Source organism: Phocoena sinus, chromosome 12, assembly GCF_008692025.1.
Source record: "Phocoena sinus isolate mPhoSin1 chromosome 12, mPhoSin1.pri, whole genome shotgun sequence".
In the NCBI taxonomy this organism is placed as follows: domain Eukaryota; kingdom Metazoa; phylum Chordata; class Mammalia; order Artiodactyla; family Phocoenidae; genus Phocoena; species Phocoena sinus.
Window position 1 is genome coordinate 8,784,761 of NC_045774.1, and position 26,553 is coordinate 8,811,313.

Genomic DNA, 26,553 nt, shown 5'->3' on the forward strand with positions numbered 1-26,553 from the left:
CCTCCCACACTCTAATAACCGTAATTTATGAACTAACTCTGCCCGTGTTTGGATTCTGACACAATCTGCTCGGTGAACGGTACTTACAGTGACAATGAAGGTAAGCACCACAAAGACGAATCGGAACCAAATTTCCAAGTGGGAAAATGCAGGGTCGTAAGTCTTCCACTAAAATGGAAAGCAGGAAAACAATTTGAAAAAAATTCATCTAAAAGGAAGTACACCACATTATTTACTTATTTTTATATGGTGTGCCCATACAATGGAATATTATTTTTTTTTAAATGTCTTCTATTTATTTATTTATTTTTGGCGGTGCTGGGTCTTCACTGCCGCATGCGGGCTTTCTCTAGTTGCGGCGAGCGGGGGCTACTCTTTGTTGAGGTGCGCGGGCTTCTCACTGCAGTGGCTTCTCTTGTTGCGGAGCACGGGCTCCAGGCGCGTGGGCTTCAGTAGCTGTGGCTCGCGGGCTCTAGAATGCAGGCTCAGTAGTTGTGGTGCATGGGCTTAGTTGCTCCACGGCATGTGGGATCTTCCCGGACCAGGGCTCGAACCCCTGTCCCCTGCATTGGCAGGCGGATTCTTAATCACTGCGCCACCAGGGAAGTCCCCACCACATTATTAATAATAGTTATCTCTAAATGTGAGACTACAGGTAGTTTAAAATGTTCTCTTACACTTTCTTACATGTTCTAAAACTTTAACACTTAGTACATTTTATTTTTATATTAAAGAACACACACCTTGTACCAAGAGTTGAAAATAGCTTTAAATGGTGGCATACTAATGATGAATCTGGCAGATAAATTATTCTGTAATAATAGTAATAGCATTTGGCTTTTAAATCTCATGTCAAAGATCAATGCTGTCAATCTCTTTATTAGAAAAAGCCATGCTTTCCATGAAAAGAAACAGATTTTTAAACAACGCAAAAATGTAAGTATGATGTTCTAAAAAAGACTGAGTGAAACGTATAGATATGAATCCGAGACCAAAAAAAATACTGTGGAATTATGGTTGTCAGTTCTTGTGCTGAGTAGTCTCACTCATACCAAGTGCATGGCTAACAGAGCGAGGATGAGGCCCCACGTGCTGACAGCAGGTGGAAGGCAGCCCTTCCCACCTCAGTTACCAGCCAGATTCATCACCAGACCCCAGGACACGGCACTGCACTGGGCTAGGGAGCCCCATCATTTTAATGCAGTGAATTAAAATCATCTGAGCAATTTAAAAATTGTAACAGATAGAGCAACAGATAGAGTTAAAGACACCAGATTCACCTTATTTGCCTCAAACATTAAGTGTATACACACACACACACACACACAAAGACCCTGGACACGAGGCAATGAAGGGCCATAATCTTCTAGCTGATGGGGGACAGGTGCACCCTCTGGTCACCCCAAGTCCTGGGGGAACCCGAGCAGAGCCCAGTGGTCTCTGAGTCGCAAACACACCGCTGTGAGTGCAGGGACACAGCTCACTGGCTGTGACTCACAGGACAGAGCACTAACAGAGGTACAGAGCAAGCTCCGGCCATTTGCCAAAGGTCGCCCTCCCCACGTCTTCACCTGAATACTGATCGCATGACAGTGAGTAAAGCACCCAAGGCCAGGGGAAAATCCCTAAAAGGATCACTAGCACTCACTGAAGGCCAGTAACAGTAAGCAAAATGCACAATCAGAGGGATATTGTAGAGCGTACTCCAAGCACTTTTATCTCAGTGGTGGGGAAAAATTAGCCTTCGACTCAATGCTGCTTTGGTCCCACCCAGCAAAGTTTAAAATCAAGGCCTGAAAAGCACAAACTGTTTCCAAGTAACGTTACCACATCCTAGAACAGAGCTCAAGGATATTGATCAGAACTCTAGCAATCAATAATGTCTGACATTGAATCAAAAATACCAGACGTGTAAAGAAAGCAAGAAAATATGAAACATGATAAGAAAAAAATTAATCAATCAAAACTGACCCAGAAATCGCAGACGACAGAATTAGTAGATAAGGACATCAAGAAGCTAGAGGAGAGTTTGCATACGTGAAGCAGAGACCTGGAGGGTGATCAACAGCAGATTAGACGTCACAGAGGGTATAAACATGAAGACAGCGAAAGAATCCATTTAAAATGCAACAGAGAAAAATGAACAGGGCATCAGTAAGCTGTGGGACAACTTCAGGTGGCCTAGTGGATATATTTGGAGTCCTCGAATTTCTACTGGCGGGAAGAAGGCAGGAGGATAGAGGAAATATTTGTAGAAATATCGGCCAAATTTTTCCCAAATTTGTTGAAAATTATAAACTCACAAATCCAGGAAGCTCAACGTACCCTAAGTACAAGAAATACAAAGAAAAGTATACCAAGGAACCCCACAATCAAACTGCTTAAATAGGTAAAAGAGAAAAATCCTAAAAGTGGCGGGAGGGGGCTGGAGGGGAGGAGAACTGTTACAGAGGACAAAGACAAGACGATAGATTTCTTGTCAACAAATGCAAACCAGAAGACCAATGTTTTCAAAGTATTGTAAATCAAAACCACAATGCAATACCACTAACATACCTATTAGAACAGCCAAAACTAAGACTGCCCTACCGAGTGTTGACGAGATGAGGATGTGAAGCAGCTGGGACCCTCACACCCCGCTGATGGGAATGTGAGACAATACAGCCACCTTGAACCCAGTCTGTCAACGTCCCAAACAGTTAAACAGACCCCTGACACATGACTCAGCATCCCATTCCTAGGTATTTACCCAAGGGAAGTGAAAGCACATGTCCATATAAAGGTTTGTACACAGAAGTTCACAGCAGTTTTATTTATAACAGCCCCAAACTGGAAACAATCCAAATATCCATGAGCAGGTGAGTGGATAAACTAACTGTGCTATATCCACACAGAGAGTGTCCCACAGCAACACAAAGGAATGAACTACTGATACACCCAACATCATTCATCCGGCTCAAAGTAATTATACTGAGTGCAAGAACCCAAACATATTGTATGATTCCATTTACATAAAATTCTAAAAAATACAAACGAATTTGTAATGCAAGCAGAACTATTAACAACTGATGTTAATGGGAAAGTGGAAATCATAGTAATTAAGATCATATGGGGCTTCCCTGGTGGCGCAGTGGTTGAGAGTCCGCCTGCCGATGCAGGGGACGCGGGTTCGTGCCCCGGTCCGGGGGGATCCCACATGCCACGGAGAGGCTGGGCCCGTGAGCCATGGCCGCTGAGCCTGCGCGTCTGGAGCCTGTGCTCTCCAACGGGAGAGGCCACAGCAGTGAGGGGCCCGCATACCGCAAAAAAAAAAAAAAAGATCATATGAATTGTGAAGTCTGAGATTCGGATTTACTTAATCTCATTAAACCTCAGATTTCTCCTCCATAAAATAGCTACTTTGAAGAATTATCATAACAATCAGAACATTTAAATAAGAGGATGAACGGAAAGAGTTTAGTGCAGTGCCTGGCGAAGAGCAAATAGTCAGTAAGCAACAGCTGCTACTACAAACCCCAAACACCACGGCTATTATGATTATTGCTATACTGTTTACATTTTACAACAGCATCACTTACAAAACGATCACAGTAGTGATTACGAGCAAATGATGGGGGGGAGTGCTGATGTGAACATAATATTCAAAAAGAAAACAGCATAATACGTATCTTAGTTATAGATTTTAAGGCATGATCAAGAAGAGAAAAAAGAAGTGTTACCATCAAGAAAAGACTCACAAAATATGTTTAAAGTAACAGTGAAGAAAGTACGTATTTTTTTACCCTCAAGGGACTGTAACTCTTAAGAAAGAAAATAACCATGGACTCCCCAGAAGGAGGGGGGATTCAGTCTTAGGACTCTGTCAGAGGAGCACAAAATAATCAACTCGCTCACTTCAAAAATTAGCACTAGAAAACAATGCTTTACTCAATAAATAAATAGCTAAACCTAAAACATGCATTTTACAGGGTTGGCCAAAGAGTCTGTTCGGGTTTTTCCGTAACATCCTACGGAAAAACCCGAACGAACTTTTGGGCCAGCCCAATAGTTCTAAAATGTGAGTTCACAGGGGGAAAGGAGGAGAAAGATGAGGAGTTGGGGTGAAGAAGGAAGACAGTGTTAAACCCCGGCTTCCCCAGTTGGATCCTGGGCTGGATGTGCCGCACGGTGGGTGCTCAGTACACTGTGATGCTGGGGCCAGTCTTCCTTGCTCCTGTGGCCCTTCCCCTGCCCTTTCTGCTGTAGGGAAACCACTGCCACACAGGAGCTCCCTCCAGGAGGCTGCCCTCGCCGGCAGCTGCTAAGCAGAAGCACCTGTGTCCCGCCGAGGCCAGAGCGGCCTCACAGCTCCATCTGGCGTTCACTGGTGCCAAGGGTTTGAAAAGTCCTTTTCCCTAAAGTGAGCCCGAGAAGAAGGCGTGAAGCTCAGAGGACAGGGCCCCAGCTCCTCCGCTACAGACAGCATAGACAGCAGCCCTCCAGTAGCTGTGGGTCCAGTGATGCTGGGGCCAGGAGGGCAACGGTCCACAGGGATCCTGTCAAGCAGTGGTCAGTGCCTGCGCCCTAACAGGAGAGCGGTCACTGAATGGACCCAAGGCTATGGGTTTAAATATAAGTCTTTTAGTCAATATATTATGCATTTCTGCTGCACCAATTTACGCTTTCACTGGCAGGGTATGAGAACTCTGGTAGTTCCACATCCTTGCCAACTTTGACATTTTTTTGCCTTTTTCACTTTAGCCATTCTGGTGGGTGTATAATAGTATCACTAAGATACTCTACAGATGTATTCATTATACTTCGTTTGCTTCCAAAAAGGAATGAAGGTAGTTTATAATAAAAATCCCGACTAGACAGAAACCATTTTAAAGGATTTTTCAAAGGTAAAACAGTAAAGAAAGAAGATAATTATATCAGCAACCCATGCCAGGATGCTAGTAATTACTACAATTCAGCATAAAACATCTTTCGGAGATCTGTAGCAGCTAATACCAAAAGAGAAATGTGAGGAGCTATACAGTTTTCATTCTCTAATAAAAGGAGTTAAAACAAATGGTCAAAGGAATTCTGTTTGAAGGTTTAGATGAGAGCTCACAGCATAATGGATATTGCCTTCAACAGCAATTTTATAAAAGATACAGAAACACTTTGCATAAGATTCTCTAATGGCTTAATGCATCTCTAGACAAGCTGTAGGCATAATGTGAACTTGGGACTCTCTCAGGTAGCTCTGAACTTCTCGGAGTGAACGGCTAGACTGTATCTTAGACTTCCTCTTCAAATACCAGTTGCTTTTTTTAAAAACAAATAATCTTCCCTCCTGATTATAAATATAATTAATAAAAGCTCATTATTAAAAATAGAGGTGGGGGGGCTTCCCTGGTGGTGCAGTGGTTGAGAGTCCGCCTGCCAATGCAGGGGACACGGGTTCGTGCCCCGGTCCGGGAAGATCCCACGTGCCGCGGAGCAGCTGGGCCCGTGAGCCATGGCCGCTGAGCCTGCGCGTCCGGAGCCTGTGCTCTGCAACGGGAGAGGCCACAGCAGTGAGAGGCCCGTGTACCGCAAAAAAAAAAAAAAAAAAAAAAAAAAATAGAGGGGAAAAAAAGAAAATAAACATTAACCCCACCACCCAGAGATGGTCTTCAGTTTTCTAAAATACAAAATTTTAATTAATACTTTTAATTCATGTACTTTTTTTTTTAAAATCAGTATGCGGTTTGTGCTATCTATCCTACTTTGTGACCAGTTTATTATTTTAACAGGTACAGAAGAGCTAATTTATTTATTTAACCAGAACATTCCTGCTGAAATACAGATTTCTCCCAACTTCCTGCTATGAGGAACATGTTTGAACATAAATCTGTGTGGACATTTTAAATTATTTCTTTAGAATAAACTCCTAGAAGTAGAACTACTAGGTCAAAAAGAACATACACATATAGGCTTTGATACATTGCCAAACTGGCCCCCAAAGTTCAACCAATTTACACCCCATTAACCCGTATGAGAACTTGTGTCCTTACATTTCACCAACACTAGATGTGATTCTTCTTGTTGGTGTTTGGACTACTTGCCAGTTTGATAGGCTTTAAAAAAAAGACATTCCTTCTTGTATTCTCTTAATGTTTTGGTTTGCATTTCAAAGGTTTGTCGGCCATTTGAATTTCTTATTTGGTGAAGTGCTACGCTGCTATTCTTCAGTTACAAACCTAACTGTTGCCAGGCCCTCTGCTGTTACTGGGAATACAGAAATGTACCAAAAATGGAGAAAAATCTTAGGTGACATCCCTCACAAACCCCGAGGGTCCTACGTCTCAGCTTTGAGGATGCTGAGGAGAGCTATCAAAACAAAGCTCTGACTGTTGGCATCATTCAAGGAGAGCTGCTCTGACAGCAACTTCCTTACTGAGCCCTAAGATGAGATCATATGGCCTGCCTTCGACCAGCAAGGGCGGAATGACATGAACCAGGTTTATCTGAAACATGTATCAAATTATTTACGAATAAGTTTAAGAGGAAATGTAAACAGATACAAAAGATGGAAGGAGAGAACCACAATCAAAACCAAACAAAACAGTGGCCCAAGCCCACATAATAGGGCTGGGGCGAGGTAAACCCCGTGGGGAAAACTGCTGAGCACTTTGATAAAGGGCTTGTAGGGGATGACTTTCCTATAAAGACGACCGAAAGGAAAGATCCCTCGCGGGGAAAACGTGGTGCTCTTTTCTTTCCGCATTCTCCAATCAGAAGGATGCGAGATAGCAAAGTCTAAAGCACAGATGTTATCACAAGATGAGTCCAAAGAGTGCCTGAGCTCACGGCATCTGTCTGAGGCCCCATCTGGGTTCAACCTCTGCATCGTGAACCTGAGGACACGGCAGAACGCTAATCAGATCTTCTGAAGACAAAGTTTGAGGAAATCATTTGCACAACAAGGAACAGAATCCAGATTCAAACTCAAAGGTCGGAAGAGACTGGGGAGGAGCTAAAAGCACTGAGAAGAAACTCAGGAGCAGAGTGTCACGTCTCAGTAGCATCTGAACTGTGAGAAACCCACCGCAGGAGCCAGGAATGAAGGAGGCTAGGCTGAACAGCAGAATAAGTCCGCGGGGTCCGACAGGTGATGCAGCTTCTAGAGGAGCTGGCACCTGGGGGCCCACCTGCTCCCTCCCCAGGGGGTCACGCCTCTCGGCCAGGCTGACTCGGGGCCATGGGGAGGAAACCTGGAGTCTGAGGCATCCAGAAGCCACATCCCTGGGGCTTTGTGAAGGAAAAGGAAAGACCTCAGAGACAGTCATCTTCGAACACCTGCGGAGCAATCTGGCAGATAAAGAATAAACAAACTCGCTTTGGGTAGTCTAGAGACAGGATGTGCAGAAAAGTAGCAAGACTGTAGCAACGGCTACCATTTGTCAAGCACACACAACAAGCAGGCGCTGGGCATGACCCCAAGCCCAGCCGACCTCCAGAGGCCTCCCAGGAAACAGAGAAAATCGCAGAGGTGGGAGTGCCCGTAAGGGTGCAGGAGGGCTCCCACACACCACAACCTCTCAGCAAAGGGGACCCCTTTGTCCAAATAAAAACCTGTGTATAAACGTTCACAGCAGCGTTATTCACAACAGCCCAAAAATGGAAACAACCCAAATGCCCATCCACCGATGAATGGATACACAAAAGGCAGCACACACGTACAATGAAATATTATTTGGCAAAAGAGGAATGAAGTGCCGTTACCAGCAAAGCACAGATGAACTGTGAAAACACCGCTTAGTGAAAGAAGTCATTCACAAAACAGCACAAAGTATATGATTCCATTCATATGAAATGTCCACTACAGGCAAATCCATACAGAGAGAAGGCAGATTAGTGATTGCCAGGGGCTGGGGGAGGGAGAAATGAGAAGCGACTACTAATAGACTTCTTTTATGGCGTGTGAATTACATCTCAAAAAAGCATAATTTTAAAAAGGGACCCACTGGCACCTCCCTTTAATAGTCACAGCTGTATGAGGTAGCTATTTTATGATAAGGAAACAGAGGTACAACAGTGTCAAACTGTAAATGGTGGTGCCAGGATCTGAACCCAGCTCTTCTGGCTGATCTAACACCCGTGTCCCTAGTCACCCTGACGATTATTCTGACTCCCAACAAGCAGCAGGAACAAGGAGGCTGATTTCAGCCGGACACGAGACAGGAAAGTCTAACCATCAGAGCTGATGACTGGGGGCAGACAGGCACGTGAGAGCAGGGACCCTTCACCAAGAGGTCTGGCAGGGTCTGAAGACCACTCACAGGCCTGGAGAAGGGCTGGAGAAGGGGGTCCTGCCTTCCTTGGAGGGTACGCCTGGCAACTTCTCCATTACCTCCCAGCTGGAAGGCTACTCTCTCTCCTAAACCTCAGAACACCATGGTTTTCCAATTCCATGCTGTTTCTTGAAGCAACTGTGGTCCCATATACGTAAGAAACTGTGGTTTTTCTACAGTTTTTAGAACTGTACATGTCTTCCACTGTCCAAAATAACATGATTTCGATGCTGTGATTTATCTCAGTCATTCCACAAAGAATGGAAGCTAAACAAATGAGCCACGGAAACGCCATGGTCAGCTGGTATACTTACGGTGAAGTTCATTTCCTTGATGCGTTCCTTCAGGTGTTTGAATCCCACAGTCACTGTATATTGAGTGTAATTCAAGTAGCTGAGGTGAGCCACAATAATTTCTGCACATTTCTGCAAATGCACAAGGAAGATCTGTGTCCTTAAAGCAAGCAAGACTCAGTCTTGAACCAACTGACCCACGAAGTAACACATTCCAACAACAGATGATCCAAGAGATCATCTCCAGGGAACTTGCCAGAAGCTCAGAAAAATTCAGATGCCAGCCAAAACCAGCTCTTAGAAAGCAAGAACCAAATGGATATATTTAGAAACAAATAATACACGGTCTACAATCGTTAGAACCTTTCTACTTCACGGACCAGTCAAATGCACTCACCCCTGCACATGTGAGGGTCCTCGTCCGATTGTGAACTTTATTATGAATGAACATCGTGGTCCCGTCCTGAGCTACACCATCGACCTTAACAGTCATGGTGAAGTTTGTCTGAATAGCTGTTTCTACAAAAGAAAGAAATCCAGTGTTAAGAGACCACGAGAGGCCATCACACCTGCAGAAGTGCCTGCCTGGCTGTGTGTCGGCCCGGGAAGGTTCTGTGACGCATCAGCCTCCCCACATCTGCCAAGCTCACACTTGCCAGCCAAGTCCAGCCCTTCCATGAACTTGTTTCTCGCCCACCCCCAAGTTTCATTTCACAAAAGGACAAATATTTCATGGCTAATAAAGTTTTATTTTTTAATTTCCCATATAAAATTTAATTGAACTTCATACCAAAATAAAAACAGGTTTCTTATTTTTTCTGATTATATAATTCATTGTTTTTCTGATTATATGCTCATTGCTTAAAAATATCAAAGACCAAATATATAAAGATGGTATTAAACACGTATAATCCCACAACCGGAGAAACTATAATTTCACGTTTGTGTCCATCCTTCCAGACTGTTTTCTAGACACACAAATATATACTGATATCAAATTTATTTATGCTTTTTAAAATGTTATAAAAAGAGGTTAATTTTTTTGTAATATGCATTTTTTCACTTAATTTACTGCAGTCATTGGGTTATCTTTTCAAATTCTTTCAACCAAAGTGCTTCCTCTAAATCACAGTATATAGAAAACGACGTGGAGCATCTTCTCGGTTCTCAGGGAGGGTGCTTGACAGGGTCGCCCTAGGTGGACAGAGCGAGGTCATTATAAACTGTGAGTGCTTTGGGCAGGGGTTCTCAGCCTCAGCACCTGGGCTATTTTGAGGTCAGATAATTCTTTACTGTTTGGAATTTGTCCTGTCATTGTAGCATGTTTAGCAGCATCTCTGGCCTCCACCCACTGGATACTGACAGCACTCCCGGCTCCCCAGTTGTGACAGCCATGTCACAAGGTCTCCAGACACTGCCAAGCGTCCCTGCGGGACAGAACCATTGCCCTAGGACACCAGGACTTAATTCTCTCCCAGAAGCCCACAGGCAAAGGCTGCTGCTGCAGCACCCACACCGTGCAGCCACGGAGCTAGACTTCACAGGTCTCCCGAAGGATGACCGGTATCCCTGAGGGCCGACGGGAGCTCCCTGAGCCATGACGGGTTACTCCTCGAGCGCTGCAACGTGACTTTCCTTGGAGGACATTTAAGGGGCTCCCAACTTGCTGGTATTAAAAAGAATAATCACCACGTTATAATCCATCTTTGAGCACTTGTTGAAAGATTTTAAAGCTCTTTAAACCTTTCAGATATGGTGCTCTGTACAAATAAAAGTCATTCTAAAATGTCAGGCTTCATACCTTTTGAATGCTCCAACTCGACAACACACGTCAGCCATAGTTGCTGATTATATGTAGACAGCGGGTTTGAAAGTATCTGAACTGGCTTTAGCTGAGGCAAAAAGACAAAGAAGTTAAAAAACCCATGTGCTCTCTTCAGTTGAGTCTACCCAGTGTCTCACCTTAACACACAAAATCTACATTTACACAAAAGGTTGGAGTGTTAGCTCTGAAACAGAAACATGTAGTTTGCCTTTAGTCAATGTAAGGAAAATTCTGCCTTTCAAAAAAATCAAGGGCTAACTTTCCGCCCCAGTTCACTCGTCTCTCATGGAAACTTCTGAAGCGGTTCTAGCCTTGGGACAATACACCGACCTAAGTACCAAGAAAAGGCCATCTTGGAGAAAAAAATTAAAGTGCATAAGATGACACCTATAATAAGATAATAAAGGACACCAGCAAATATTTTCGTATTCACAAGAATCATTCTTTTTTAGTAACAATATGCCAGACATGTCACTGACATCTGTCATTTTCAGCTTTAACGGCCCTAGAGAGAAAAATTAGAGGGGGACCACATTGCCCGTGATGTTTCTGCAGTGTCTACTGAAAAACACAATACCGGTGCCTAACAGCAAGGGACACAGAACAAGTTGCCTGAGGAGCCCGATCCTAGCTCCAAAGAGAAGCATTATTTGAACGTAAATGGGTAGTTTTTGTGCTTTAACGCTTCTGGCAGATCTCAGTGAAACTCCCTGTGCCCGGAGACTTGCCCCAAAGCCACCAAGACAATGCAACCAACTGGAGGATGATCTATAACCTTTCAGAAGTGAGGACCACCTTTTGGAAGCGAGTCAGTTCCGGAGGACGGCTGCTATTTTCAGTGTCAAAAAAGGACTAACCTCCTGAGATGGAAATTTTAAAAGACCAATATGGTCAGGAAACCCTATTGGCAGCACCTCTTCAAACAGATCCTCAATCTGAGAGTTAAAGAAAATAAAGAAATGCCAAAAAAAAAGGGATGATAGGCCAAACAAGGGCCCAAAAGGTAAGTTTTCGGACATTTTTCTCCTTTTGCTTTTTTGAGAATTGGCGGTGGAAACCTAGCAGGGAGCTGGGAGAACGAAGACGGGGGTGGGTGGGGTGGGGTATTGGGCCAAATAATCAGATTTAAGCCGCACACCTTACAAGGCAGTGAGAATGTGGGACGACCGCTTTCAGTTTATAGATGAAGATACTTCGATATCAGAAAAAGAAAAGGCTTAGTTGTTTGGGCTCTCACAAACGTTAGCATTTATTAAAGAAAACCAAAATTTTCCAATTGGAAGGATCTGTTTTTCTCTAAAGATGGTGAAGAATGAAGGCACGTTTTATTTTTTAAAAAAGAAAAGAAACAGGATTTTTGATTTAAACTGAGTTCATGCAAGAAATACCAAACAATCATTGGAAAAAAACTGTTACCGTTAGAAACCTGACAAAAAGACCACTTCTTAACTTAGGCAAATATAATAAAAAAAAGAGGCAGAAACCTAAGTGAGCATCGTTAGAATTTATAATCTAATAAGTCTTGCGCACAGGAGGAATCAGGAGGACTTAACCAGCCTTTGGAAATGAACTGCTCCTCCCTAAGAGGTAACATCACCATCCTTTCTCAGCACTGAGGGAACTATTACAGCAGAAAAGGTAATTTTAGCAAACAAGGACCCAGAGGCCCGCAGCTGACGGTAGAGTGAGAAATGTGTGTTGCCCAAGAAGCAAGCTGCCGGGCAAGGGGGATGGGTTTGACCTTAATGACCCTTTAAGCAGGACCATTTCTTAGTGACCCTTAGACCCAGTCTTACCTCTTTGCTATTATTTAGTGAAAAATTAGCTGCAGAAGTCTGGATCACTTTGGGTCCTAAAGTGTAACAGGGAAAGAAAAAAGCAGGTTATAACTATATTGATAATTAATGCTGATTTTTTTTCAAATGCCAAGAAAGACTCATATATTATACAGAGGCAGTCTTTTTCCTGGTCTATCTTTAAAGGTATTTTATATATATATATATATATATATATATACACACGCACATACATAAACACACACACATATACATGTAAAACATACAAACACAGGAACACAGGCACACAGTACCCACTCTGCTGCACGTGCTGACCGCCCAACACAGGTGAACACAACATGACCCCATGCAATGCATACGATGTCCATGGGGCTCTATGTGTGCAGACCCCCTCCCTTGCTCTCTGGGAAGGCTCTCTGGAGGGCGTGGATCCAAGAAAGCATTATCGACACAGACACTGTCTATATATATTTTGTATAAAGATTTCTGCTAAAAAAATTAAGACACATTTATCCATTCATCCAATTAATCCAATCTTCCAAATTATTAAGCTGAGGATATTAAAAAAAAAAGTATATATACTAACAATATACTCAAGGCTTTTCCCAAAATAACATAAACAAGCTTCATAGAATCTTATACTGTAATATTTCAGAGCTTTCGCCTTAAAAGAAGTAGTCAAAGGAAACACTGTGAACCTGATTTCATTTACGACTGGGTTTGTCCTGAAGCAAAACCCTCGCAGCTTCTGATGCCAGTGTTCCGGCTGCCTCCGTGGCCACGCCCAGCCTGTTGCCAACCACCCTCCACTTGGAGGAGGAGATACCTGAGTACAAACCTCAACCAGTGCAGGAGCATGTCTCTGGGGCATTCTGGCAGGCTGAGCAGAGATGTCACTGCATAGGAAGGAGGCGTGCACCCACAGAGAGGCTTCTTTTTTTTAAAAATAAATTTATTTATTTACTTTTGGCTGCGTTGGGTCTTCGTTGCTGTGCGCGGGCTTTCTCTAGTTGTGGCGAGAGGGGGCTACTCCTCACTGCGGTGTGTGGGCTTCTCATTGTGGTGGCTTCTCTTGCTGTGGAGCACGGGCTCTAGGCACATGGGCTTCAGTAGTTGTGGCACGCAGGCTCAGGAGTTGTGGCTCACAGGTTCTAGAGCACAGGCTCAGTAGTTGTGGCACACGGGCTTAGTTGCTCTGCGGTATGTGGGAACTTCCTGGACGGGGCTCGAACCCATGTCCCCTGCATTGGCAGGTGGATTCTTAACCACTGCACCACCAGGGAAGTCCCAGAAAGGCTTATTCCCAACGGATTCACAATCGGAGTGCACTCCTGTTCCAGGAAGTAAGGCAGCCTGGCTTCTCAGGAAGAACTAAGAACTGGGAGTCAGGAAAGTCTAGACTTGAGTCTCAGCTAACAGGCTTTCTGGACCTCATTTCCTCATCTGCAAAACGAGGTGACTGACCCAGTGGTCCCTTGGGCACTCTGAACTCTGAAATCCTAATAACCTTAATATAGAAAGTAACTAGGAGCAGAGGACTTGTGTGTCTACTCGACTGGGCCACACGGTGCCCAGATAACTGGCTAAACATTACTCTGGGTGCGTCTGTCAGGGTGTTGCTGGAAGAGACTACCTCTTGAATCAGTAGACTAAGTAAAGCAGACTGCCCTCCCAATGTGGGTGGGCCTCATCCAAATCACTGAAGGCTTGAACAGAGCAAAAGGCTGAGTAAGGGAGAATCTGCTCTCTTCCTCGGGGCTCTTGGTCTTCAAGCTGGTACATGAGTCTTCACCTGTCTTCAGACGCAGGAACACTTTCACCATCGGCTTTCCTGGGTCTCCAGCTTGCCGACTGCAAACCATGCAGCTTCTCGGCCTCCATAATCATGTGAGACACTTCCTTATAATAAAATCTCTCTCTCTCATCTACGCCCTCCCCATCTCTCTCTCTCTGTATCTCCTATCGGTTCAGTTTCTCTGGAGAACCCAGACTAACACAGATTTTGGTACCAAGAGTGGTTCTAGAGGAACAGCATGCTAAGGGTGCGTATTCTATACTGGTTCTGGGGTTTCTGGAATTGGTCCTCTGATCTGATTAAAGATGCTAATGACTATATGTTCAGTAGTAAAGAGAGCACTGATAGTTCACGAACATATGCAAAACAGTTCCATTAGATACTCCTAATCAACCACTTACTAAGAAAGGCAAGGAGGTAAATGACTCTGTTTACTATACTTTAGAACACTCTTGGAAAACTAACAAACGTAATGAGGCTCGCTGGTTGCTCCTAATGTCACTGGACCAAGTGGTGAAAGAAAAGGATGAGCTCGGGCATTTGAATTCCCACCTCAAGTGCCACGCCCACGATCTGAAAGCTTCTCTGTGTGCCCTGAAGGAGACCCTTACTTCCTATGGCCACAGTGCTGAGGCTGCTGAAAATCAAACCGGAATCTCATCCAGCAACCGGCTGAACTACACCCCCGCACTCCCAGCCTCGCAGGGTGTCTCGATGCTAAAGTGACTGCACTGACTGGGAGAGAAGGGATCCTGTTCCGGGGACGCGCAGGAAGATCCTGATGAAGCTGGGGACGCTGAGCTGCTAAATTCTCATGAGTCCTTTCCCAGGGGAAGTTCTCCCCATTCCCGGTGGAAGTGGCCTTCCCACCTCCTTCTGTGGGATCAGCCCCGCTTTGCCTAAGGAACACCAATGGCCTCCACTGAGGCCGCGGCCGTGCAGGACGATGCTAGTCCTCCCAGGACCCGCCCCCCACCCCTCTTCATCTCCAGACCTATAACTAGACTCGCATCCCAGCAGGCCCAGAGGTGAGGCACGTGACCCATGAGGACATGTGCTACACTCCAAAAGAACTAGAGTCTTCTGAGTTATACAGACAGAAGCCCAGGGAACAGGTATGGGATAATGCTGGAAGAAACATAAAGTGGTCTCAGGCCAAACGTACGGATCTGCGTTCTCTAAAAAGAGATTCTGCACTGAAAGTTGTAGCTCAGGTAGTCAGAAAGGACTCTAACAGTCTGACTGGGTGGTTGGCTAAAACGTGGGCCAAAAGGTGGTTCCCAGTGAGTGAATTAGAAACGCTGCATCTGCCCAGGTTTAACGCAGAGGAAGGGAATCAGAGGCTCAGGGAGCTGGATTGCTAGGGTGGCTCTGTCATTTAAGACCTACTGGGAGATTCCAGAAGACACACCTTTCACCACTACTGTGAGAAATAAATTTGTGAGCGGAGACCCAAGCATCCTTAAAGAGCTCTATGACTGCCCTTCTCTGCAGGCCAGGCCTTACCATGGGAACTACAGTCCCTGAGTTGGGAAAACAGCATGCAGGGGGAATAAGTGGATCCCAGCAGTGACGGGGCCATGTAAGATGAGGCGGGTGAGCTCACGTAATGGGCGGCAGAGGCACAGCAGCGGTCAGAAGAGCCCAGTCCCTGCAGACCTACGGCGTTAGCTAGCTGCTCATGGGGTCCCTAGAAGTGAAAGACACAGGAAGCCTACCAAATCATCACTTGATCTGTGTAAGCAGGAGAGTTCTAGGTCAACTGAACAACAGCCTAACCTGTATCATAAAAACAGAGAATGACAACGCATCAGTACTTTCCAGATTTGAGCCAGTTTACAGACCCAAAGGTCCTTGAACAAAGGGAAGGTTGGGTCCCCTTAAGAAAGAACGCCAGTACACTGCCGAGCATTTATACTGTTAATCATTCGCCCAAAGAAACCTATAGCCTTTTACCAGGACAAACGCATCAAGGGAAAAAAATCAGATGTTTTCGGAACTACTGGACACTGACTCTGAACTGACACTAATTGCAGGAGATCCGAAATATCACTGTGGTCTACCGTAGTGGGGACCTATGGAGCCCAGATGATCAGTGGGGTTTTAGCTCAGGTATGTGTCACCATGGGCGCAGTGGGTCCCCAAACCCGTCCTATGGTTAATTCCCCAGTTCCAGGATGCATAATTTGAATCGAAATACTCAGCAGCTGTCAGACCGCCACATTGGTTCCCTGACTTGTGGACTGAGGGCTATTATGGTGGAAAAAGCACTAGAACTGCCTCTACCTATGAAAATACCAAACCGAAACAATATCGCATTCCTGGAGGGATTGCAGACATAAGTGCTACCATCAAGGGCTTGAAAGATGTCCACCAATCCCCATTCAACTCACCCATTTGGCCTGTGCAGAAGCTTAACCAGGTGGTGATTCCAATTGAGGCTGCTGTACCAGATGGGGTTCCACTGCTTGAGCAAATCCACACATCCTCTGGTGCCTGAGATGCAGCTACTGATCAGGCAAACGCCTCTCTCTCCGTCCCTGACAGTAAGGCCCACCGAAGCAGTTTGCTTCCCGCTGTCGAGGCCAGCACTACTCCTTCGCTGCGCTACCTCAAGCTGTATCAACTCTCCAGCCCCATGTCACAACTTAGCTCACAGAGATCTCGATCATCTTTCCCTTCCACACGCCATCACACTGGCCCATGACATTGATGAGCTCATGCTGACTGGACCTACTGAGCAAAACGTAGCAGCTACTCTGCATTTACTGGTAAAACATTTGGCGTCAGAGGGTGGGAAATAAATCCAATTAAGATGCATGTGCCTTCTACCTCAGTGAAATTGCTAGGGGTCCAGTGGTGAGAGCCATGTCGAGAGATCCCTTCTGAGGTGAGAGATAAGTTGCTGTATCTGGTCCCTCCTACAACCAAAACGGAGATACAACGCCTAGTGGGCCCCTTTTGGATTTCAGAGGCAACGTGCTCCTAATCTGGGTGTGACACTCTGGCCTATCTACCTAGTGACCCGAAAAGCTGACGGTTTTCAGTGGGGCCCAGAACAAGAGGAGGCTCCTCACGGGTCAGGCCACCACGGGAGCTGTTCTCCGCTCGGGTCACGTGATCCAGCAGATCCAGTGACGGCAGAAAGGGATGCTGTTTGGAGCCTCTGGTGGATGAATCTCAGTGCACGCCCTTAGGGTTATGGAGCGAAGCCCTGCCATCCTCCACAGACAACCACTCTCCTTCTGAGAAACAGCTCTTGGCCTGAAACAGACTGAATGCTTAACCACGGTGACCAACAAGTCACCATGTGACCTGAGCTGCCCATCAGGACCTGGGTGTTACCTGATCCATCAGCCACAAAGCCGGGCGTGCAGAGCAGCACCCCACCATCGAATGGAAGCGGTACACACGTGATCCGCCCGAGCAGGCCCTTGGAAGGCTCAAGTCACACGAGGAAGTGGCCAAATGCCGCGGCCCCCACTCCCGCGACACTGCCTTCTCCTCCCAGCCCGCACCTACGGCCCCACGGGGAGCTCCCCGCGATGAGCCCAGGGGAAGAGAAGACGCCCGATGTGCGGACACCGCCCCCCAGTGGACAGCTGCAGAGCCACAGCCCCTCCCTGGACACCCCTGCAGGACAAGGTGACGGAAATCCCCGCAGTGGGCAGAACCTGGAGCCCCGCACCTGGCTGCTCACGCTGCCTGGAAGGAGAAATGGCCTGATGTGCAACTGTTTACCGGTTCTTGGGCTGTGGCCACTGGTTTGCTGGATGGTCAGATACTCCGAAGGAAAGTGATTGGAAAACTGGTGACAAAGAAATCTGGGGAAGAGGTATGTGGCCTGACCTCTATGAATGGGCAAAAAAAGTGAAGATGTTTGTGTCCCACGTGAATGCTCGCCGAAGGGTGACCTCAGCAAAGGGTGACCTCGGCAAAGGGTGACCTCAGCAGAAGAGGATCTTAGTCGTCACGTGGAGAGAATGATCCATTCTGTGGATCGGTATCCACCCGTCATCGCCCAGTGGGCTCGTGAACAAAGGGGCCACGGCGACAGGGATGGAGGTGACACACGGGCTGGGCAACGTGGACGTCACTCACCAAGGCCGACCTGGCTACGGCCACCGCTGAGTGCCCAACCTGCCAGCAGCAGAGATCAGCACTGAGCCCGACATCACACCCTTCCCCGCGGCCATCAGCCAGTGACCCGGCGGCAGGCTGATCACACTGGACCACTTCCATCGTGGAAGGGGGCAGTGTCCTGTCCTGACTGCAACAGACACTCTGGGTATGGATTTGGTGTCCAGTTACGTGGAGCCAATTCTCCCATAGCCGGTATACACAGGTCCAAGAATCAAGGGGTAGAAACGGGCATGGCACCACTATTACCCCAGGGGACCCACTAGCAAAATTTTTGCTTGCTGTTCCCACAGCCCGACGCTCTGCTGGCCTAGAGGTCTTAGTTCCACAGGGAGGAATGCTTCCACCTGGAGACACTGAACTGGAATTAACACTGCCACCCGGCTACCGTGGGCTCCTCATGCCTCGGAATCGACAGGCAAAGCAGGGAGTTCCTGCGCGGGCCGGGGTGACTGACCCTGACCACCACGGGGGAAGTGCACCCCTACTCCACACTGGAGGCAGGGAGGAGTACATCTAAGGAGATCACCTAGGGCATCTCTCAGTATTACCAGGCCCTGGGATTAAGGTCAATGGAGAACTACAACAACCTAATTCAGGCAGGAATACTAATGGCCCAGACTGTTCAGGAGTTAAGGGTTGGGCCATCCCACCAGGTAAAGAACCACGACCAACTGAGGTGCTTGCTGAAGGCAAATGGAATGTGGAACAGGTCACGGAATAAGGTAGTTATAAATAGCAGCTATGAACACCTGACTAGTTACAGACACAAGGACTTTAACTGTCATGAATATTTCCTCCTTACTTTGTCATGAGTATGTTTGTGTGCATAAATACATATACTAAGAAAACACCTTTGTTTTCTTCCCTCTCTTATTCCCTTATCAAGTAACAGAAGCTGTATTACTGACTTCATATCACAGTATTTAAGTTACAGGATACGAAGAAGAGCGTCACTCAAGGACCCTACCTGCTCTCCTGCGGAAGGGGTAGCGAGTCTGGGGTCATATGCAGGGTAGTTGTTATCATGTCAGAAGGAACAATGACCTTGTTAGTGTCTTTATTTGGAGATCAGGTATGGTTTAAGGAGATGTGCATGGACGCCAAGTTGACAGGGGGTGGATCTGTGAGGTTTATGCGCCACGGTGTGCCCAGATATCTGGTTAAACATTATTCTAATTGTGCACTGAGGGTTTCTGGATGAGATGAACATTTGAATGGGTAGCTGAGTAAAGCAGGCTTCCCTCCCCAGTGTGGGTAGGCCTCAGCCAGTTCACTGAAGGCCTGAATACAGCAAAAAGGCTGTGTGAGCGAGGAAGAATTTGCTCTCCTTCCCTGACTGTCTTCAAGCTGGGACATCAGTCTCCTGCGTTTGGATGGACTTGGGCTCAGACTGGAACTTACGCCACTGGCGATCCTGGGTCTCCAGCTTGCTGAATGCACATCTGGGGACTTCTCAGCGTCCATAATCACGTGAGCCAATTCCTTACAATAAAACTATATACCTGAATCTATATAAACAGATCTGGTTCTGTTCCATATATATATACTGGTCTGTTTCTCTGCAGAACCTGCTAACGCTAGAGCTCTACAGAAGGAAACGGATATGGAAATCCTAACGTGGTCTTTTTCATCTCAGCCTTGGTGCAACACTTTTCATTTCTGCAAGAGTGGAGAAGGTTTCATATAATCACGGATGTTGGTGCTTAAGGAAACAAGAGTGGGCTGAAGTGCTGTGAGACTGGAGACCCAGGAGAATACTAACACCTCCCCTACCAATCTTGAAGGACAGTTGTGAAAATCAAGTAAGATAACCGAGGTGACTCATGTAACTGGGATTCCTTGGTGAATTCAAGGGGAGAACAAGAAGAGGCTGGACACAACCGCTGTTGTCACCACCCTCATCTTCATCAGCAGGCCGCAAATGGCACCTAAATAACCACCCTCTCCCCCAGCTTCCTCAGCCCATTCACCACCTAAGCTTCAGTTCAGGTCAAGAAACCGCCTCTGGGACAGGTTAAAAGCCCAACTGTCATTCACACTTTAACGTTAAGTGCTGTAGTTAAATAAACTACCCTCACTGAAAAAGGTATTTAGGAGGACAGGAGGAACAGCCTCAGCAGGCTCCTGGTCTCCTACCCCTGGACTGAAGAGACCTGGGTTTCTGGAAACCTGACTTAGGTTCTCCGTTTCCCATCTCTGTGAAAGGGGGCTGGACTGGATGATTTCAGAGGCATTTTCGAAGCTCAGACGGTGATGGGTGGCTCTTCCCCTCAAACAGCACCTGCAGGCTCCCTCCTGCTCCAGGTGTCGCCACAGCAGCCTCTCGGTTCCTCAGGGGCCTTCCCCACCCCTGCTCACCGCTATCTCACTCCCTCCCCAGAATCTGCTGCACGGCCCGGCTCCCCAATCAGCCAGCACGTTCTGGATTCCTCAGCACCCAGGCAGGTCCTGGAACCCAACAGACTCTGCCAACACAGGGTACATGGTCAAGGCCGCCTGGCGCTGCCAAGCTGAGTGTAGGCCCTGGCTGCTGTGCAGCGCATGACCAGGGTCACCCCTCCGTGCGCCACCCTCCATGATGGGGCCGTTAGGGGGTGAGAGCAAGTGGGTACAGCTGGGCCGGGCTGAATGGCACTGCACCAAGGTAACCATAAATGATAAGCTGGTCAAAAACTGTTCCTCACCTCAGGGAACACTCCCAAAGTCATTCTATGAAGACACCACCACCCTGATACCAAAACCGGACAAAGACATCACCAAAAAAGAAAATTACAGGCCAATATCTTTGATGAATATAGATGCAAAAATTCTCAACAAAATATTAGCAAACCAAATCCAACAACATATAAAAAAGATCATACACCATGACCAAGTGAGATTCATCCCAGGGTAACAAGGACGGTTCAACACACACAAATCAATCAATGTGATACTCCACACCAACAGAAGACAAAATCCACATGATCATCTCAACAGATGCAGAAAAAGCATTTGATAAAATTCAACATCCATTCATGATAAAAACTCTTATCAAAGTGGGCAAAGAGGGAACCTAACTCAACATAATAAAAGTTATTTATGACAAACCCACAGCCAACATAATACTCAAGAGTGAACAGCTGAAAGCCTTCCCGCTAAAATCTGGAGCAAGACAAGGATGCCCACTCTCACCACCTCTATTCAACAGAGTACTGGAAGTCCTAGCCACAGCAACTGGACAAGAAAAAGAAATAAAGCGTATCCAAATTGGAAGGGAAGAGGTAAAACTGTCATTATATGCAGATAACATAATGCTATTTATAGAAAACCCCAAAGAATCCATGCAAAAACTATTAGAACTGATAAATGAATTCAGCAAGGTAGCAGGATACAAGATTAACATACAGAAATTGGTTGCATTTATTTATACTAACAATAAAATATCAGAAAGTAAAAAAAAAATCCCTTTTAAAATCACATCAAAAAAAATAAAATACAGGATTTCCCTGGTGGCGCAGTGGTTAAGAATCCGCCTGCCAATACAGGGGACACGGGTTCGATCCCTGCTCCAGGAAGATCCGACATGCCGTGGAGCAACTAAGCCCATGCGCCTCAACTACAGAGCCAGCACTCTAGAGCCCTCGAGCCACAACTACTGAGCCCGTGTGCCACAACTACTGAAGTCCGCACGCCTAGAGCCCCTGCTCCGCAACAAGAGAAGCCACCCCATTGAGAAGCCCGCGCACCACAACGAAGAGTGGCCCCCGCTCGGCACAACTAGAGAAAGCCCATGTGCAGCAACGAAGACCCAATGCAGCCAAAAATAAAATAAAAATTAATTAATTAATTAATTAAAAAATACTCAGGAATAAACCTGACCAAGGAGGTAAAAGACTTGTACCTTGAGAGCTATAAACACTGATAAAGGAAACTGAAGATGATTTAAAGAAATGGAAAAATATCCCATGTTCTTGGGTTAGGAGAATTAATATTGTTACCATGGCCATACTACTCAAAGCAATCTACTGATTTAATACCATCCCTATCAAATTACCCATAACATTTTTCACAGAACTAGGACAAATAATCCTAAAATTTACATGGAACCATAAAAGACCCAGAATTGCCAAAGCGATCCTGAGGGAAAAGAAGAAAGCTGGTGGCATAACCCTCCCAGACGTCAGACAATACTAGAAAGCTACAGTAATCAAAACAGCATGGTGTTGGCATAAAAACAGACATATGGATCAATGGGACAGAATAAAGAGCCCAAAAATAAACCCATACACCTATGGTCAATTAATCTTTGACAAGGGAGTCAAGTACATACAATGGAGAAAAGACAGTTTATTCAGCAAGCAAGTGGTGCTGGGAAAATTGGACAGCTGCATGTAAATCAATAAAGTTAGAACACACCCTCAAACCATACACAAAAATAAACTCAAAATGCCTTAAAGACTTAAATGTAAGACATGACACCATAAAACTCCTAGAAGAGAATATAGGCAAAACATTCTCTGACATAAATCGTAGCAATGTTTTCTTAGGTCAGTCTCCCAAGGCAACAGAAATAAAATCAAATATAAACAAATGGGACCTAATTAAAGTTATAAGCTTTTGCACAGCAAAGGAAACCATAAACAAAATGAAAAGACAACTTATGAACCAGGAGAAAATATTTGCAAATGATGTGATTGACAAGGTCTTAATTTCCAAAATATACAAACGGTTCATACAACTCAATAACAACAACAACAAAACCCAATCAATAAATGGGCACAAGACTTAAATAGACATTTCTCCAAAGAAGACATAGAGATGGCCAATAGGCACATGAAAAGATGCTCAACATTGCTAATTATCAGAGAAATGAACATCAAAACTACAGTGATGTGGGGCTTCCCTGGTGGCGCAGTGGTTGAGAATCTGCCTGCCAATGCAGGGGACAGGGGTTCGAGCCCTGGTCTGGGAAGATTCCACATACCATGGAGCAACTAGGCCCGTGAGCCACAACTACTGAGCCTGCGCGTCTGGAGCCTGTGCTCCGCAACAAGAGAGGCCGCGACAGTGAGAGGCCCGCGCACCGCAATGAAGAGTGGCCCCTGCTCGCCGCAACTAGAGAAAGCCCTCGCACAGAAACGAAGACCCAACACACCCAAAAATAAATAAATAAATTTATAAAAAACAAACAAACAAAAAAACTACAGTGATGTACCACTTCACACCAATCAGAATGGCCAACATTTAAAAAATCCACAAATAACAAATGCTGGAGAGGGTGTGGAGAAAAGGGAACCTACACTGTTGGTGGGAATGTAAATTGGTGCAGCCACTATGGAGAACAGTACTGAGGTTTCTCAAAAACTAAAAATAGAGTTGTCCTATGATCCAGCAATCCCACTCCTATGCTTATGTCCGGACAACACTATAATTCAAAAAGATATATGCACCCCTATGTTCATAGCAGCACTATTTACAATAGCCAGGACATGGAAACATCCTAAATGTCCAATGACAGATGAATGGATAAAGAAGACGTGGAACATACATACAGTGGAATACTACTCGGCCCTAAAAAGAATGAAATAATGCCATTTGCAGCTACATGGATGGACCTAGAGCTTATCATACTAAATGAAGCCAGAAAGAGAAAGACAACGACCATATGCTATCACTTATATGTGGAATCTAACATATAACACAAATGAATAAACTTACTTACAAAACAGAAATGGTCGCAGACATAGAGAACAGACTTGTGGTTGCCAAGGTGGAGAGGAGGCATGAGAGGGTTGGATTGGGAGTTTGGGATTAGCAGGTGCAAACTATTACATATAAAATGGATAAACAACAAAGTCCTACTGTACAGCACAGGGAGCTATATTCAGTATCCTGTAATAAACCATAATGGAGAAGAATATGAAAAAGAATATATAATATGTATAACTGAATCACTTTGCTGTACAGCGGAAACTAACACAACATTGTACATCAACTTCACTTCAATTAAAGAAACAAATGGAAGACTGCTGCTCACCTCTGATCCCGACGAAGACGGTCAGGCCGAAACAGACGAAGAAGACGACGAACACGAGGACGAAGTGGCGCTTGGAGAGCGTGTACAGCCGCATGGGCGCCAGCCTGCGGGGAGAAGCCGGGGTGAGGGGCGGTAGGGCGAGGGCCTCCCCAGCCTGCGAGCCCTCGCCTAAGAGGAGGACCTATTCTCAATCCAGGTGACTCGGCTGACAAAACCACCTAAATAGCCTCAGTGACCACTGCTGGGGTGGGGGCCATTCCGGTATGTTCTGGGCCTGGCACCCCGTGCTGCAGGGGGCCAGGCAAACCCCACCCTTGTGGCAGGAGAAGGCGCTTCAAAGCCCACTTGGGGCACGTTCGCCAGGCCACAGAGCAGGGCTGAACCCCTCCACACCCCCGTTTTCAGCAGCTAGAGCAGAGTCCAGGCGCAGGGAGGACCCTAACTCCTCACACGCAGATGCCACAGTCAAGCCCAGACTAGGGGTTCCAGGAGCCCCGGAATCGTATGTCCTAGCCGATCTTCCCGCCAGCCCCCAGCTTTGTGTTTCCTGTCCAGGGCTCCCCCCATCACTGGCCTCACCCATCGTGGTGAAGCTCAGCCTGGCCTTCACTTGGGGTCTGCTTTTGATGCCACTCAGCAAGCTGCCGCGGTTTTCTGCGAGTGACACCCACATGAAAGCGATTCAGAGGATGCGTCCTAACACCCTAGCATCGGCTCCCTCCTATTCATCCCTACTTCTTTCTTTGGTCAGAAGAAAATGGTGGTGGGGTAGGTCTCACTTCTCTTTTAGAACTCCCTACACCAGGAGCCGGGAAACAAAAGGGAAGTCTGGGAAGGACAGACATAAACGCTGGAGCGTGGCAGGTCCTCAATGCCGCCCCTACAGGCAGCCCCAGACAGGCTGGAACGCAGGTGCAGGCCCAGCTCCGATTCCCCGAGACAAAGGGGAGGCCGGCCCCCGACCCTGTAGCCCGCTGAGGAGACCCAGAACCCCGAAAGATGAGAGCCAGGGGCGTGTTCTGTCTTGCTTTGCTCCCGACGTCCTCTTCCATGCCCAGCACTTCCTGGTCTGGGGAGCTGAGCGGGCAGGAGGAATTTCTCGTGCCTGCCTCTCGGGAAGGTGACGACTGCCCCCCACCGGGAGGGGGAGAATCGGGCTCTGAACCGGAAAGGGAGGGAAGGCTGTTTGCTCTTGCGGTATCAAGTTCACGGCCGTGTGCACATGCACACCCTCTCCCTTACACGGCCAAGGCAGCCGTCCTGAGCTGGAAACTAGCTGGGCGGCATCCCAGGGCAAAGGTGGCCCTAAGTCTCTCTGACGTGGCTTTGCTGACACTGAGGCAGCGCTCTCCTGCCAGGCCCAGGTGAGTGAACTTTCAGATCGGCATCCCCATGCTTCACTGGGTGACGGGACCAGCGAAGAAATAAAGGAACCAGTGTTTTTCCCTGTGGGACTCAGGTCTGAAGGCTGGACCACCAATGACCCCACTGTGCGTAGGGAGCAAGAGCTCGTGAATTAAGTGGCCTGATCCCAACTCAGATTTTGGACCCTAAAGATCCTAAGAGGCCCGAAAGCCTTACGCCATTAGAGCCAGAAATCACGTCAGGGAGGAAGTCCGGCTCCTTGGATTTGCACACAGGGAGCCCGAGGTCTAGAGACGGCAGGACTCTTGCCCAAGATGCCACAGCTCTGCCCTTGGCGGTCCCGGCGCTGCGGGAAGGAGGCTCTGGGAAGCAGGATGGAAGCGAGCGGACCCCGCCCCCCACCCCACGAGGGCCTCTGTGGAAGCCGGGTGGAGTGCAGGGCTGGCACGAGGAAGGGCTCCTGTGTCGCTTCCCTGTCCCCTCCTCCCCCTCCCATGAGAGGCCTCAGCACACCCTGAAGAGGGAAGACTTCCTCGTAGCTGCGCATCTCCACATGGAGCAACGGCGCATGAAGCTAAACGGACTGGATGCTGGGGACGTGCAAACACGGTCAGGTGTGAACAGCACTGCCCCGATGCCGACCTGAGCGCTGACAAACGTGCCACGGGTTCTGGACACCGACACGAGGGGAAGCCCCGTGAAGAGTGTGCAGAAACACTCGGTACTGCCTTGGCCACTCTTCTGTAAATCGAAAGTTGTTTTAAAAAATTACACAAAGTCATTCACGGCCTCCCCTCCGCCGTGCTGCTCTCGGGGTGACCCTGGGGCTCTGAGGGGCACCAAGGGCTCCCCAGCAGAGGTGAAAGCACAGAACGGGGGGCTTGGAAGCAGAGGAAAACAGAGTAAGAAAAGTTATATCTAAAATTTGATTTTTAAAACATTATCAACAAAACGCATTATCAATGATTTACTATAAAAGCCCAGCTACTCAGCAGGTGAGAAGGAGCGCTGAAGAAA

At 46.9% G+C, this 26,553-nt stretch overlaps 1 protein-coding gene across 4 annotated transcripts in view; it reads right to left on the bottom strand.

Annotated features, from left to right (window-relative positions):
- The window catches only part of TMEM181 (transmembrane protein 181), a 69,343-nt gene that overhangs the window by 12,880 nt on the left and 29,910 nt on the right, over positions 1-26,553 (bottom strand). For all 4 annotated transcript variants that reach the window (XM_032651296.1, XM_032651297.1, XM_032651298.1 and 1 more), the window contains exons 2-7: positions 24,172-24,275; positions 12,218-12,273; positions 10,398-10,488; positions 8,994-9,115; positions 8,618-8,728; positions 88-168 (exon numbers count right to left, since the gene is read on the bottom strand). In XM_032651296.1, coding sequence (XP_032507187.1) covers positions 88-168; positions 8,618-8,728; positions 8,994-9,115; positions 10,398-10,488; positions 12,218-12,273; positions 24,172-24,275 — 565 coding nt within the window. The remainder of the gene's footprint in view (positions 1-87; positions 169-8,617; positions 8,729-8,993; positions 9,116-10,397; positions 10,489-12,217; positions 12,274-24,171; positions 24,276-26,553) is intronic.